The sequence below is a fragment of the Diadema setosum genome, chromosome 14, assembly GCF_964275005.1.
Source record: "Diadema setosum chromosome 14, eeDiaSeto1, whole genome shotgun sequence".
Taxonomy (NCBI): domain Eukaryota; kingdom Metazoa; phylum Echinodermata; class Echinoidea; order Diadematoida; family Diadematidae; genus Diadema; species Diadema setosum.
Window position 1 is genome coordinate 23,146,568 of NC_092698.1, and position 13,466 is coordinate 23,160,033.

Genomic DNA, 13,466 nt, shown 5'->3' on the forward strand with positions numbered 1-13,466 from the left:
AGTATGTTGTGATAGTGTTGAAAAGGGTTCACTTGGCACTTCGTGGTGTTAATTTGACACTGTGCTGGTGTTCATTCAACGATGACACCGCACGGTGTTGATTTGATATTACTGGTGTTAATGTCAATGGTATAACACCGCCCAGCTTCAATAGGAGAAAACACCAACTGGTGTTACTTTAGTGTAAATGTGTTCACACCTTTTTATTTTCAAAATTCAAGTACTTTATCGGAAAATTCTTGATCGTCTTCTTGAGTTCAAAATCAGCAAGAAGAACAGTAACTAAGAAACTATTCACACACACACAAAAAAAATGTTAAATTTTGAAGTGACACCCGGAGGTGTTAATCTAACACCAGAAATGAACACCATCTCGGTGTTTCATATTTAACACCAGACTTCTTGCAGTGTACGTGTATATATATTATACCGGGTCATAGTCACTATATACTCCCTCCTCACCGAATCCCTGTCCCCACGTCGAATTAACTTCCAGCTTGCAACAAGTGAATCATCGGCTATGCTGGTCCAGAGGAGCACATTTCGTCCATATTAGAGAGTATTTATAGTAGCATCTCCGTATCCGCCATGTGAACTTTTAAACTCCAAGATATTAACGATGGATCGTCAGCGGGACAGCAGCTTAAAGGGATGGTATAGTATTGGTTGAGGTGAGGATTCAGCTTTAAACTTTTTGCAAGATACTTAGAAATCATTTCATTAAAAATTAGAAAGCATACACTTCTAAGAGAAATTCAAGGTTTATTTCATGAAAATCTGTTTTGAAATGGCTGAAGTATCCAAAAAACAAAGTAAAACAGAGCGCTTATGATAACAGGTGGGTCCCACCTCTTATTAGGATCGCATTGTTTTGGATATCTCAGCCATTTCAAAACCAATTTTCATCAAAAGAACTTTCAATTTCTCTTAAAAATTGTTATTTCATATTCCATAATAAATTTCTCATTATCTAAAGAAAAAAAAATCATCAAAAAACTTTGGAAACCGCAATATCCATTTCACCCGAAACTGCACTATCCCTTTAAATGCTCACAATTGTCTATACAAGTATAGGTGTGTATGTACAGACCTGCTAATCGACCGCTGTTGCCAAAGAAAGAACAAAAACCATGTGAGTTGAGGCAAATTATTGTAGGGGGGGGGGAGAGAAGTTAGACGTTTAGGCCTACATATCAGTCTACAAATCACAGAAGACACATTTTTATGGAAGTTTCAAACGCGTCTACTGCACATCCATCATAGACAAGACACAATTTACAGAATGAATATATTTTACATAAAACAACTGCTTACATGCCTCGTCATATAGGTCAAGCCAACCGAAATACGGGCATGCAGATAGGAGACTGATCCTGACTAAACTGCTACAGGATGGACAATCAACCTCTATGACCGCTGACCTACCTTAGCTATCAACAAGTGGTCAACGCAGGCTACTTGTCTGTCCCTTTAGTGGTCAGCAAGTCTTATATGATTGTATTAGCACCACCGAGATGACAGGGGCTGTGTGAATCTAATTGAGACGTCGAAGAGGATCAAGGAGGCCAGGATGGGAATATCGCTTGCACATCATTCTTTGGACCCGAGTTGTGCAATGGAAAGATCAACTTAATTGATGTCAGAAGTGAAGTTTTGGGAACTGCATCTGTTAAAGGGGAAATCCAGTCCAAATATAAGTTAGTCTGATAAGAAAGAGTAAAATATTACGAGTTCAACAGTATATCTTTGATCGAAATCGGATGAAAAATAAGGAAGTTATGACATTTCGAAATTTCGCTATTTTTGGGGGAAACACTGAGTTCTTGAACAGTTAATATGAATATGCAAATGGCAAAGTGAGCATGTCATTCCCTCACAACTTACCATATAGTTTGAACATAAAATTTTGAAATTTCCAGTTTTTCATTCAAACGCAATATTATGCCCGAGGCTCAACTCCTCGTACAATGTATATCTAACTGATTATTATTCTGAAGTTATTCAACCAGGAATGACATCATGTTTCAGACTTCAATGATAGGAGCATTGAATATTCGTAGTTATTATGTACACGATCAATGGAAAATTGTGAGGGTATGACATGGTTAGCTCACTCATTTCCATATTCATATCCACTGTACAAGAACTGTTTTGCGGAAATTAGCAAAACTTCAAAATGTCATAACTTCCTTATTTTTCATCCGATTTCAGTCCAATTTTTTACCGCTGAACACGTAGGATTTTACTTTTTTAATCAGACTAACTTAAATTTGGACTGGATTTCCTCTTTAATAATCAGAAGTCCTTTCAGGAACAGAGTCTACAATCTAACGGCGTATCAAACTGCCAATACCTTGTGTGTCATTGATTGCTACGGTAAAATAACTTCACCTTTCATTATCATCAGCATTTCAACTTACATCTGGGGAGGGGGAGGGAATAGATATTACAATGCAATAACATAGTGTTCGCTATATATCCATATCGATAAAACATTGTAAAATTATCAATTCACGTGGATTTTAAGGTCAGAGGTCCTCTGAAGGTTAGAGTTTAAAACAGTCAATTCTTTTTAATCAGGGACAAGTTCAACACAGTATTTTTCCTGAGAGGTAACGCAGCGAAACACTTTCATCATCTTTTATGAAAGTGTAGAGTTCCAGAGGGACAGCTGAGAATACCGTCGAAGCGAATATCTCTGTGTCGATATGTCACCAATGACGAACGTGCAGACGCAAGTATCTCTGGAAGTAGGCCTACATGTATCTGTGAATGAGACGCTTGGACTGAAATTTTAAGGCACCGGTGAAACAAAACGAAAAAAAAAAAAAAAAAAACAAAAACTGAAAAAAAGGCGAAAAAGATAAGGTAAAGCGTGGATGAAACTCAATCTTGGTTTCTTCCTAACATTTGATGATATGCTATTGTCAACTCTTTGCCGTTATTCGTGGTACTTTCTACACGTACATGTATTGAGGTATAGTCCATCTCTTTCACATCCATTTCAAAGGAAAAGAGAAAAAGAGAGAATAGGAAAATGGTATAATTAAGAAAATTGATGAGCTGACTAACTAAAGGTTGTTCCTGACGCGTCCCCTCAGTGTTAGTTATCAGACATTCAAATATTGATGCTTTTGATTACAAAAGCAGAGTCACATGTAATATAATCTCGACCTCGACATGGTCAATGACGTATACTTGAATTCGTATCTCAGAGGGCGACAGGCTGTTTTGCAGAGATAAAAAAAATAGAATCCTTGATTTGCCTAGAACATTGTAGAAAGCGAATTGAGCCGTAAGTGATATTTACTTGAAATCTCCAGTCATAACCTTTTCTCTAGGATCTTTTGGAATGCTATGGGCAACCTTCTGCACAGTAGTTTGATCCACAGAAAGAGGGTGCAAAAATAAAGGATCACTTCTGGATCAAGTCGACACCCTGACTTTTTTTTATGTGAAACATCATCTCCCGCGAGGAGGGGTTAAAAAGGAGTTGATACCTTCTAAAAATACTCCTCTCGTCGATCTCTTGCGATAGGGTAAAAGATCGGTGTGGCCCCTTGTGTCAGCTCTGGACGTGCCTGTGCCAGATCCTCACTACCCCAGCATCTCACGTTTATTTTCCTCCTCAGGATTTCCTTTAAAAAGAAGGGGGAAAAAAACAACGAAAAGGGTCCAGGTCATCAACCAGTCTATAATCATCTATCATTATATCAAATAAGAATATGAAGGAATTCATACACCTTTCCTTATATATCTATTGCTGCCTTTCTTAAATAACTTTTCTGACCATTGCAACTGATTGACAAATTGCCCTACATCGACGTAAATAAGCACTGAATTGATCAGTGTTTTGGTAGTAGCCATGATAAAAAATCATGGGCGTACATACTCGAGCAGGATTCGAACCTACGACTTCCTGATCACCGGACAGGCGTCATCTCCACTAGACCACCGAGCTTTCGCCCGACAGCAAGTGTTGGTTCTAATCCTTATAGCATGCAGCGGGTACTGCTTTGTTATTCAAATTCATGAAATTCTCCCGTCGAGATGTTTTCATTGCAACTGATTGACAAATTGCCCTACATCGACGTAGACCATACTTGTCGAAATGTCCTTTTATATTCCTTATTTCAATTGAATATTTTTTTCGTAGTGTTTAGTCTCTTGTCAAAATGGTATTGTATTTTTTCTGTATTTTCCTGTTTTATGTATACTTCTTAAATTCTTTGTAATCGTTATTTATCAGATGTGGAAATGAAATGAAATGAAATTTTGTTTAACAATATAAAGAACATATAAAAACACGCAAAAATTCAAACAATAGCGGCTGATGCTGCTTGATTGCATAAAATTGTACATGCGAAAAAAGAGACATAACTTCAACCATGTGTACATAAACTTTTACAATAGATAATTCACCTTCATTAAAGGGGAAATCCAGTCCAATATAAGTTAGTCTGATAAAAAAAGAGTAAAATCTTACGAGTTCAACCTTAAAGATTTGACTGAAATCGGATGAAAAATTAGGAACCTATGACATTTGAAGTTTTGCTAATTTCTGCAAAACAGTACTTGTACAGTGGATATGAATATGCAAATGAATGAGCTAACCATGCCATAACCTCACAATTTTCCATTGATCCTGTACAAAAAAAAAAAAAAATGACGAAAATTCAATGTTTCTGTCATTGAAGTTTGAAAAATGATGTTATTCCTGAATGAATAACTTCAGAATAGTGATCAGTTGGCTATACCAGGATATAAGCCTCGGGCATAATCGAATTTGAATGAAAAACTGGAAATTTCAAAATTGTATGTACAAACTATATGGCAAGTTGTGAGGGTATGACATACTCACTTTGTCATTTGCATATTCATATTGACCGTTCAAGAACTGTTTCCTGTAAAATTAGCGAAACTTTAAAATGTCATAACTTCCTTATTTTTCACCCGATTTTGATCGAAATTTTACTGTTGAACTCGTAATATTTTACTCTTTCTTATCAGACTAACTTATATTTGGACTGGAATGAGCGAATGCAGCGATATAAGTAGAATACAATAATGTATTCAGCGCATAGAGAAGCATGTGCTTATTATGCGCTTTATAAAAGTATTATTGTTATTATTATTATTATCAATGATTTATTAGGATATTGGTGGATGAGAAGACTACAACATTTCGTCATTTCACGTATGGAAAAAGATATAAAGAAAACTTAAAGAGAATTCCAGATATTTTCAATTTTCCAGAACAATGAAAAAATCATTTTCTTTCAGTGAACAGGAGGGATTCAATTACCCTTGACATGCGTCAGTATCAAGAGAAGGGAATGTGTACTTTTCATAAAAAATGAAACTTCACTGATGTGTTCTGCTATTGCTGCATTCACTCAGTCCATGTTTGGGTTTAACCCGCCTTTGAAGAGGGTAATTGTTTAATTGATAGTTCATTACCAAAATATCATATTTGACGGTAGAGTAGTAAATTTATAATATCTCCCACAAATTACGTAATTTCCAGTACTTCCAATCCAGATCCAGTATCAATGTTTTGCTTGTGTTGGGGTGAGGTGACAATGGTACAATGACTTCCTTGTCGGGTTAATTCTATCCTTACAACCAAAATTATAATGATTATCTATATAACCATCATAGATTGAATGGTAACGGTGTTACAAAAATTCTCACAAGATAATAAATGTAGCGCTCTGTCACGTGAGATACAATATCTCTTCTTTCAGCGAATGAAAATTCAAGAGTCAGCAGAGTCAAGCAGAATATAACTAACCCTGATCGATGAACAGGCCCTGTCCTACATCATCATTCTGGAAAATTTAACGCAAAGTAAGTAAGTAAAAGTATGAACTCGTTATTGATCTCAATTTTTAGACTTTTCTGTGTAACCATCATTAACAAACGCGGGTCGACGTTTCCCATTATCATTACAGCCTCAAACTTTGCTTGCAAAAGCATATAGAGATTCAAAATCAAAGAAAACCAATAGAGGCTATCAAGTTTCAGCAGGATGAAGGAATCACCTGCAAGTTCCCTTTAGACTGCCCAGGTGTGATCTTATCGATAAGTAGACACTTGTAAATTGATGATTGTGTGTGTGTGTGTGGGTGGGTGGTACGCAAGAGATGTGTGTCTTGCACGTGAGTACGATGTGTTGTTTATACAGGTATTTCCGGCAACTTGTTAAAAGTCAAATGATGGAATACAATTATGGAATATACAATGATGGAATACAAATATATTTAGCGAGATCAGAAGGGAAGGTACCGAAGTTTAATGATTTTATGAAGTATTGTAATATGTGTAAAGAAGAAGAAAATAAGAGAGCGAGTAAAAGAGGAACAGTTGGAATGCATCTGTTAAAGTGGGAATATATGATGTATACTGAGGATGATCTATGATACGTGATTTCTTTTTTGTCTTGATTTTGCCGTATCCGCGAGTTATTATCACATCGTTGTCGGGTTTTTTTTTTTCTCTATTGCTTCTACCTTTCCACATCATCTCCATATTATGATTAGGATGTATTTTATTGTATGACAAATAAAATGGCAACTTATACACGGCAGAGTTATTCAAGTGTAAATATAAACCTGAGGGCTGAAGGCACGGGGAGGGCGGGGGAGGGCATGTTGGTGTTATGTGGGTGTGTCTGCGTGCATGTGTGTATGTTTTCTCGCGAATGGCCTCTTTTTTTCTCTCTTTTTTTTTCGAGAAGCAATGAAATATGCCCATTGTTTTTTAAGCAAATTATCTATTATGTTCCTGTTTTGCGGGCTTTTGCGAGAATATGTGTTAAAAAAACCCAAAAAAGCGGATTTCGTTGGTTTTTTTTTGTGTTTGTGTTTGTTTGTTTTTTTTTTTTTTGGTTAAAAGAGTTACAATCTAAGTTTGACATTAGTTTGCACAATGTTAGTATTACTGCATTTTGTCCTTATATAGTGTAAGTTGATGTTAATTTGTATTATGTTTGTGTATAATGCAGTCTGTTTTCGTATGATGTCTTGTTTTTGTTCTGTGAACTTTCCTGATTCTTGTGATATGAAATTGAACGAAATTCGAATAAAGAATTATAAAAAAATGTATGTGTGCGTATGTGTGTGTGTTCAAATTTTAGATAACTATCAATATTACAGTGTATTATCAAGTACCTGTTTAAGATGGCAGACACCTGCATTTTTCGTCTCTTAAAAATTGAATTTGATTTTATCTTTGACTTCTTTGAATTCAATGATTCCATTAATTACCGCAGAACAGTTATCTTGTGGATTTGTTTTCGAACATTTTGTTATTGTTTTATGAGGCATGAAATCAATCTAAAAGCGAAATGTTACTCTCATTAGAAAGGTCACACACACACACACACAAACACACGCAAAAACAGTTAACAAACGTTTCACATGTCAGGTTTTCGTTGAAAGTCTGAGATATATAGTGACTTTCGAAGTTTGAGAGCTTGCAGACATAGCTGTTTATGAATTGTGCCATTAAACAACAACATCCAAACAAACGCAATTTCTATTTTCGGCTTTCAAGGCCGTTTTCAAGAACAGAAATCAGAACACTGACACGTCGTCTACCTAATTGAAGTAGTCCTGCTTCTCCACAAATGTTTCGATAGAGTTGATCTGCAAGCAAGAGCATGAAATATGGTTCAGGAAATGAGTTATTTGCAGGAAAAGCAGGAAAAATAAGCATTGAAATGAAAATGTCAGACACAGACAGAGAAAAAGAGACGTGAGGAGCAAAAGACGCGTTTACAATTATCAACTTTGAGTTGTAAAGCAAATACACAACTGACATCAAACACGGAGATTATTCCACTCATTACTCTAAAAAAAAAAAAAAAAAAGCGCGAGTGAATATTCACTCTTGTAGGAGGGAAAAAAACAAAAAAGAGTAAGCTTAGAATGAAATTAAAGTAAATTTTAAATGAAAATGTTTATTTTAATTAATTTTGAAGTGAGCTCAGGGATATCTCCAAGATTTTTGAGTGATCCTAATGTCACTCCAAAATAAATGAAAAAAAAAATCACTCTAAATTCACAACGATTGCACTCTAAATTCACCCTTTTCTGAAATTCACTCTTCCGTGAGTGAACCTTTTCACTCTTTTTTTTTTTTAAATAGAAAGTTAGGTATTATGAAAGAGATGCTTGTATTCAATCTTTCTATATCATAGTACTTTACGACTGCTATAATTCTACCACTACTACTACTACTACTACTGCTTCTACTATAACCACTACTCCGTATTGCTTGTTGTCTTATACATTGTTTATATATATATATATATATATATACATTAATACATCACGGTATGTGAATCGAGAATCTCCTGCTTTAAATATAGAACCTTTATCCGCCTTGCTACAGGGCGGTGTGGATAAAAGTAGGGCGAACAAGAATGCAGATATGACCTGTTTTGGTACCGATAATGCACTTCACAATATAATGTTCATGTTCATATGTTACAATATAATTATCAATGATTATGTAGACCCTACAACCTAACGCCTTTTGACAATGACATAAAATGACAATTTTTCGATATTTTAGGCGACGCTGCATGGCTCCAAATACTGTATATTGCCATGGAGCTACTAGATATTACCAGTTGATTACAGGGGGTTTACAGCTCAACCGATGAATGACAGTAAAGGCAGTTTTTAAACAGGGCAGGTGAAAGTGAAACCGAACGTTCCACTATGGGGACTCTCATGATTCTTATTTGGGACCAGCTTCTCCTGGGCAGAGTACGTTACTCGGAAGTCGTCAGCGTCTTGAGGGGATGAGTGTGCGATGAATAAGAGACGAAATTACTCCTGGAGTATTAAAGCCGCATGTGCATGCATCTTACTCTGCTGGCAGTGAGTCTGGACGTATACTCTTGGATGAACCACATGACTCGACAGGGGCTTATCCTTCAGAATCCGAGCAATACGTCGTGCGGACTGCTCAAACCACGAAATCCCTATGTGTCACAGTTGATGCTAGATCCATGTTGGTCAAACTATGCAGAATGATGCTGTAGATAATGAGACCCAGAGCATATGGAAAACACACACACACACACACACACGAAAGAAAAAAAAAAGAACATTACCCCATGCATTTTCATAGACCTGTTCAGGTAGCAGTTAACTGCAATTACACGCAATTTGGGGATTTTTGTTAGTATAACACTTCAGAATTTAATTTAGTTCAGAAACATAAGAAAGTTGTGGATTTTAAAGCTTATACGGCTTTGTGAAACTAATATAGGTCACACATATACATGCATGTATGTGCTTATCAGATGAAGTGTATAGTCAACATTTCACAACTCTCACATTGCTTTGTTCACACAAATGTCAATGGAATTTATATTTGGGGGAAATGCTGAGCCCCGTTTGAGAATGTTCAATCGTCTTGTAATTGTATTTCAGTAGTGAAAAGGGTTTGACGAATAGGACACAAATAAATCTGTATAACATAAAGAAGTCATGAACGGACGAAGATAGCATCTCATCTCATTTGTTTGTGTGATTTTGAGCAATGTTACTGTAAAAAAAAAACCCCACAAAGAACAAGGGAACTGTAAATACCCTTGATTTTCTTGCACATTAGATTTTAAAGAATATTGCACTGGTTTATGAGATGTATTTTACATGAATAGAATGTAGTTTGAAGTTCCTTTTCAACTGCAAGTGCTTCAGATCTTTCGAAAGCATATAAACCTCCTCAGTAGGTTTGAAGAGAATGCCCTGTTCAGACGAACAACAGTTTCTGATTGACACTTCCTGTACTTTAAAGGCTACCGCAAACTAAATGAGTCAAGGACAGACAGAAGGTGCGGTGGAATTAATTGCAACCAAAAAAGAAGTTAAAAAGGTATTGCACCTGTTCATTGTCTATTTTAGCATCGAATATTAAGATACCAAGAACTTGTCAAACTCAACGTTATTAAAAAAAAAATGCTCCACCCATGTTATCATAACAACAGGCCCTTACTCTCATTATTTCCCATCTCCTCCACCCGCCCACCCCTTCCCCCGAAAAGGAAATATCAGATAATATAACAGTATCTAAGGTGTGCAGTCAAGAAATTGTTTTTGTGGGCGCAACGTGCAAATCGTCTCTCGTTCATATCAAAGGCCAAACTTTTCTCGCTTAACAAATTACACCTTGTCAGTTTAGGATTTTCAACGACGTAAGGCTAAAGGGGAATTGCATGAAAATATGCACTGGATGGATATACATTCAAAAGTGTTGTGGTGGAAAATGAGCTGATACTAATAGGGTTATTGTACCCCCTCCTCCAAAAAATAACAACCATATTGATATCACTAATTCTATAAGCTCTGTTGCTCCTGCTGCTGCTGCTGCTGCTGCTACTGCTACTGCTACTAATGCTACTGCTCCTCCTTTCTGTTACTATACTACTACTACTGTTACTGCTACAACTATTGTTAGTGCTGAGGGATCTTATACTACCACCACCAATTACAACAATTACTCGATTAGACTACCTGTCGTGTCCAAGACTGACCCCACCTCCCATAAGAAGTTGCCACTGATACATAATTTCAGAGCAGGAACCTCGAGGAAAATTAGTTGAAATCCTCCTTGTATTTCAGTGTGTTACATCAGGCTAAGTCTCAAGCAAATCTTTATTATTTGAAAGAATCTGGTTTACCTATATATTCCGCGGAAAAAGAGATCCGAAGTTCAATCAAGAATATCATGTATTGACTTATAATCAGTACCTTTTCTGCTAGACTACCCCCTTTACGAGTCACCACGTCACCCACTCCACAATATTTCATGAAAATTTCGCGTTTGCACTAGGCAAACAAAAAAAAAAGGAAGAAGAAGAAGAAGAAGACAAAACGAAAGATTGTTACCGTTAACCAGACCCTTTCGCAGCCTCATGTCTTCGGGGATATGTCCTAGAATGAGTCAGCGAAAAGGCGGATATTCAGAAGTAAGCGCTGTTTTCTCGTCTCTCGGCAACAGCACTGTAGCAGACTACATAGATTTACGAGCCTTGGAAGAAACTGCACAAATTTGTTCATTTTACATTAAAGATATCATCTCAGCTTTCGCAGACACTGCAATATCCAGCAAAATTCTTCCATAAGATTCTTGACAAAGAAAAACAATCCCTGCTGACAATCACGATTTGAAATCAGTTATGTGGTAGCAAATGTTCAAGTCAATCATCCAGTTTAACACTGCGTTACTCCTGTGAAGGTACAGTAGCACATTAGAGTTGTACTTTTTTTTTAAGGATCACAGTACTCTTGTTTTTGAAAGCACCGTTTGTACATCATCCTAAGATGGCATGAAAATGGTGTTACTTTTCAAGCATTATTTTTAATATTTAAAAGTGACGTCATCCATCACATGTTCTAAAAGTTACTTCTTTGTCGACCTGCATGAACCCCACGTTGAAGAATGAAAACACGATAGTAGGAGTGCGCAGTTGTCGCACTATACCTTCCTAAAAGATTTTTGTGTCTGGCGATCGATGAATAGCCGCTGTACTGATGGAAAGCTCCGATAACATTTTGCATTTTAGTAATGTATATTGAGACACATGAATTTCTCTCTCTGTTATAAAGTATTGACAAAATCTTTCTTTTTCTACCGTCGATCATAACAAAGGATAAAAATATTGCCTTTCAGGAAGAGGAAAAAATTACATCTACTATATAACTTGTTTACGCTCTCTGATTTTGCGATTCCTATTTCTTCAGCCCTTCTGATTGAAAAAAAAAAAAATGCGGTTACTATGTGATTTGAGTTCTTTTTATCAGTCATCTTCATAATCCAAATTGGATTTCACTAATACTCCGCCAGAGTTTGATCCATGCGTATGTACAAGCATGTACATTTTGCTGAAAATGCACATTTAACTTCAGTCGACGAAATTTTAAACGGAGTACTATCATAGTGAGATGACCTATAGGCACTGAATACACTATACATATGAGCGCATCGTTTGATGTAGAGATATGAGAACTTTATGTATGAGTTTTGTTTTTCATTTCTGATACATGTTGTATTTTATCCGCACGGACCTGCGGAAGAACAGTCTCCGGACTGTGCTTAAATAAAGAAAATAAAGGAAAAGAAAAGAAATGAAATGAAATGAATTCACCTTGTTCTGTTCTGACGTTTCTTTTGATTCTCTTGGTGGTTTCTCGACAGTGTCTTCCCGCAGAGACGCTCTTTAGAATAATTGGGATTGATGTCGCGGATGGCTCGCTGGACGATGCCGCCTTCGGGAAGGCAAGCGTCGTGCTCATCTACTACCTCCACGCTCCGCAGGACGCCTGCACCATGGGCCCGTCAACGGCAGGCACCAACGACTCGTTCACTTACCGGGATTACCTGGTGGCGCTCAGCGGGCTCAACTCGTCGACGGAGGTACCGCCGCTCGGGGAACAGTTGACGTACGGCGAGGATACCATCTTCTCAGAGGAAAAGCTTGATCTGCTCATTGAGAGCGTCAACAGATCGTACATTCCAACCTCCAGATTCCAGGTAATTAGACTAAAGCTGGTTCCGAGAATAAAGAACAATAACAAATTATAAGTCCATTCATAAACCATGTCAGTTTGTAAAGTTGAGGTCATGTCTTCAAGGACATTTAAGCCTGAAGTGAATGTGTGAATCCGTTGTTATTATTAGCAATATCATATGTAATACCTTTTTTTTTTTTGACTAGTTCCTACGTCCCGCTTCATCCCGAGATGAGAAGAAGAAATAAATCCATGAGAAGATGTATTATTTCTATAGGCTATACTGGTAATTATAATGGAAATTATGAAAAAAATATCCAAGAATGACTACGACGATGAAAGTGACATCAGAGATGACGTTACCACAGACATTGATAGATACATGTATACAAGGGTCGATAGATGTAGATATGGCGTAGATATACACTGTTGATGAAATCGCTCGGTTCAAATATTCCATTTTATGATTATTTTGTAACCCTGATTGAGATGATTATCTGTTTCTGGCCTTCTATGTCTTCTTATGATGGGTTCCTACAAAAGCTTATACTCCTTGAGAAAAACATCGGACTACACTTAAGTAATAAATATCAAATTTTCAAATTTTCAAATTCAAAATGATTTTATTTCCATATAAAGTAATACAAAATAATGTACATAACAATTGATTATGATACAGACGATCTGTTGTAATTTGAGAGATGTCCTCAGTACATTGTTCGATTTGGCTAGACAATCGGTAGGCCGCAACTCTATACGATTAGATGTAGCTCTTTATCGACATCGTCTTTGCCTCGTGAATAGTCATTTTCACCTTCGTTTGTATGCTCTCATCCGCATTGAAGAGGCCTCTAAACCCTCCATCATCCCCACACTATTACAGAATATTACACCACCCGTTCTAATGTCAGGGCCCATGTGTCAACATGGCACATC

General features: G+C 36.8%; 1 protein-coding gene across 1 annotated transcript in view; it reads left to right on the forward strand.

Moving 5' to 3' along the window:
- The window catches only part of LOC140238220 (zinc transporter ZIP12-like), a 66,111-nt gene that overhangs the window by 2,519 nt on the left and 50,126 nt on the right, over window positions 1-13,466 (forward strand). The window contains exon 2 of the mRNA XM_072318156.1: window positions 12,217-12,552. Within this exon, the coding sequence (XP_072174257.1) occupies window positions 12,217-12,552 (336 nt within the window). The remainder of the gene's footprint in view (window positions 1-12,216; window positions 12,553-13,466) is intronic.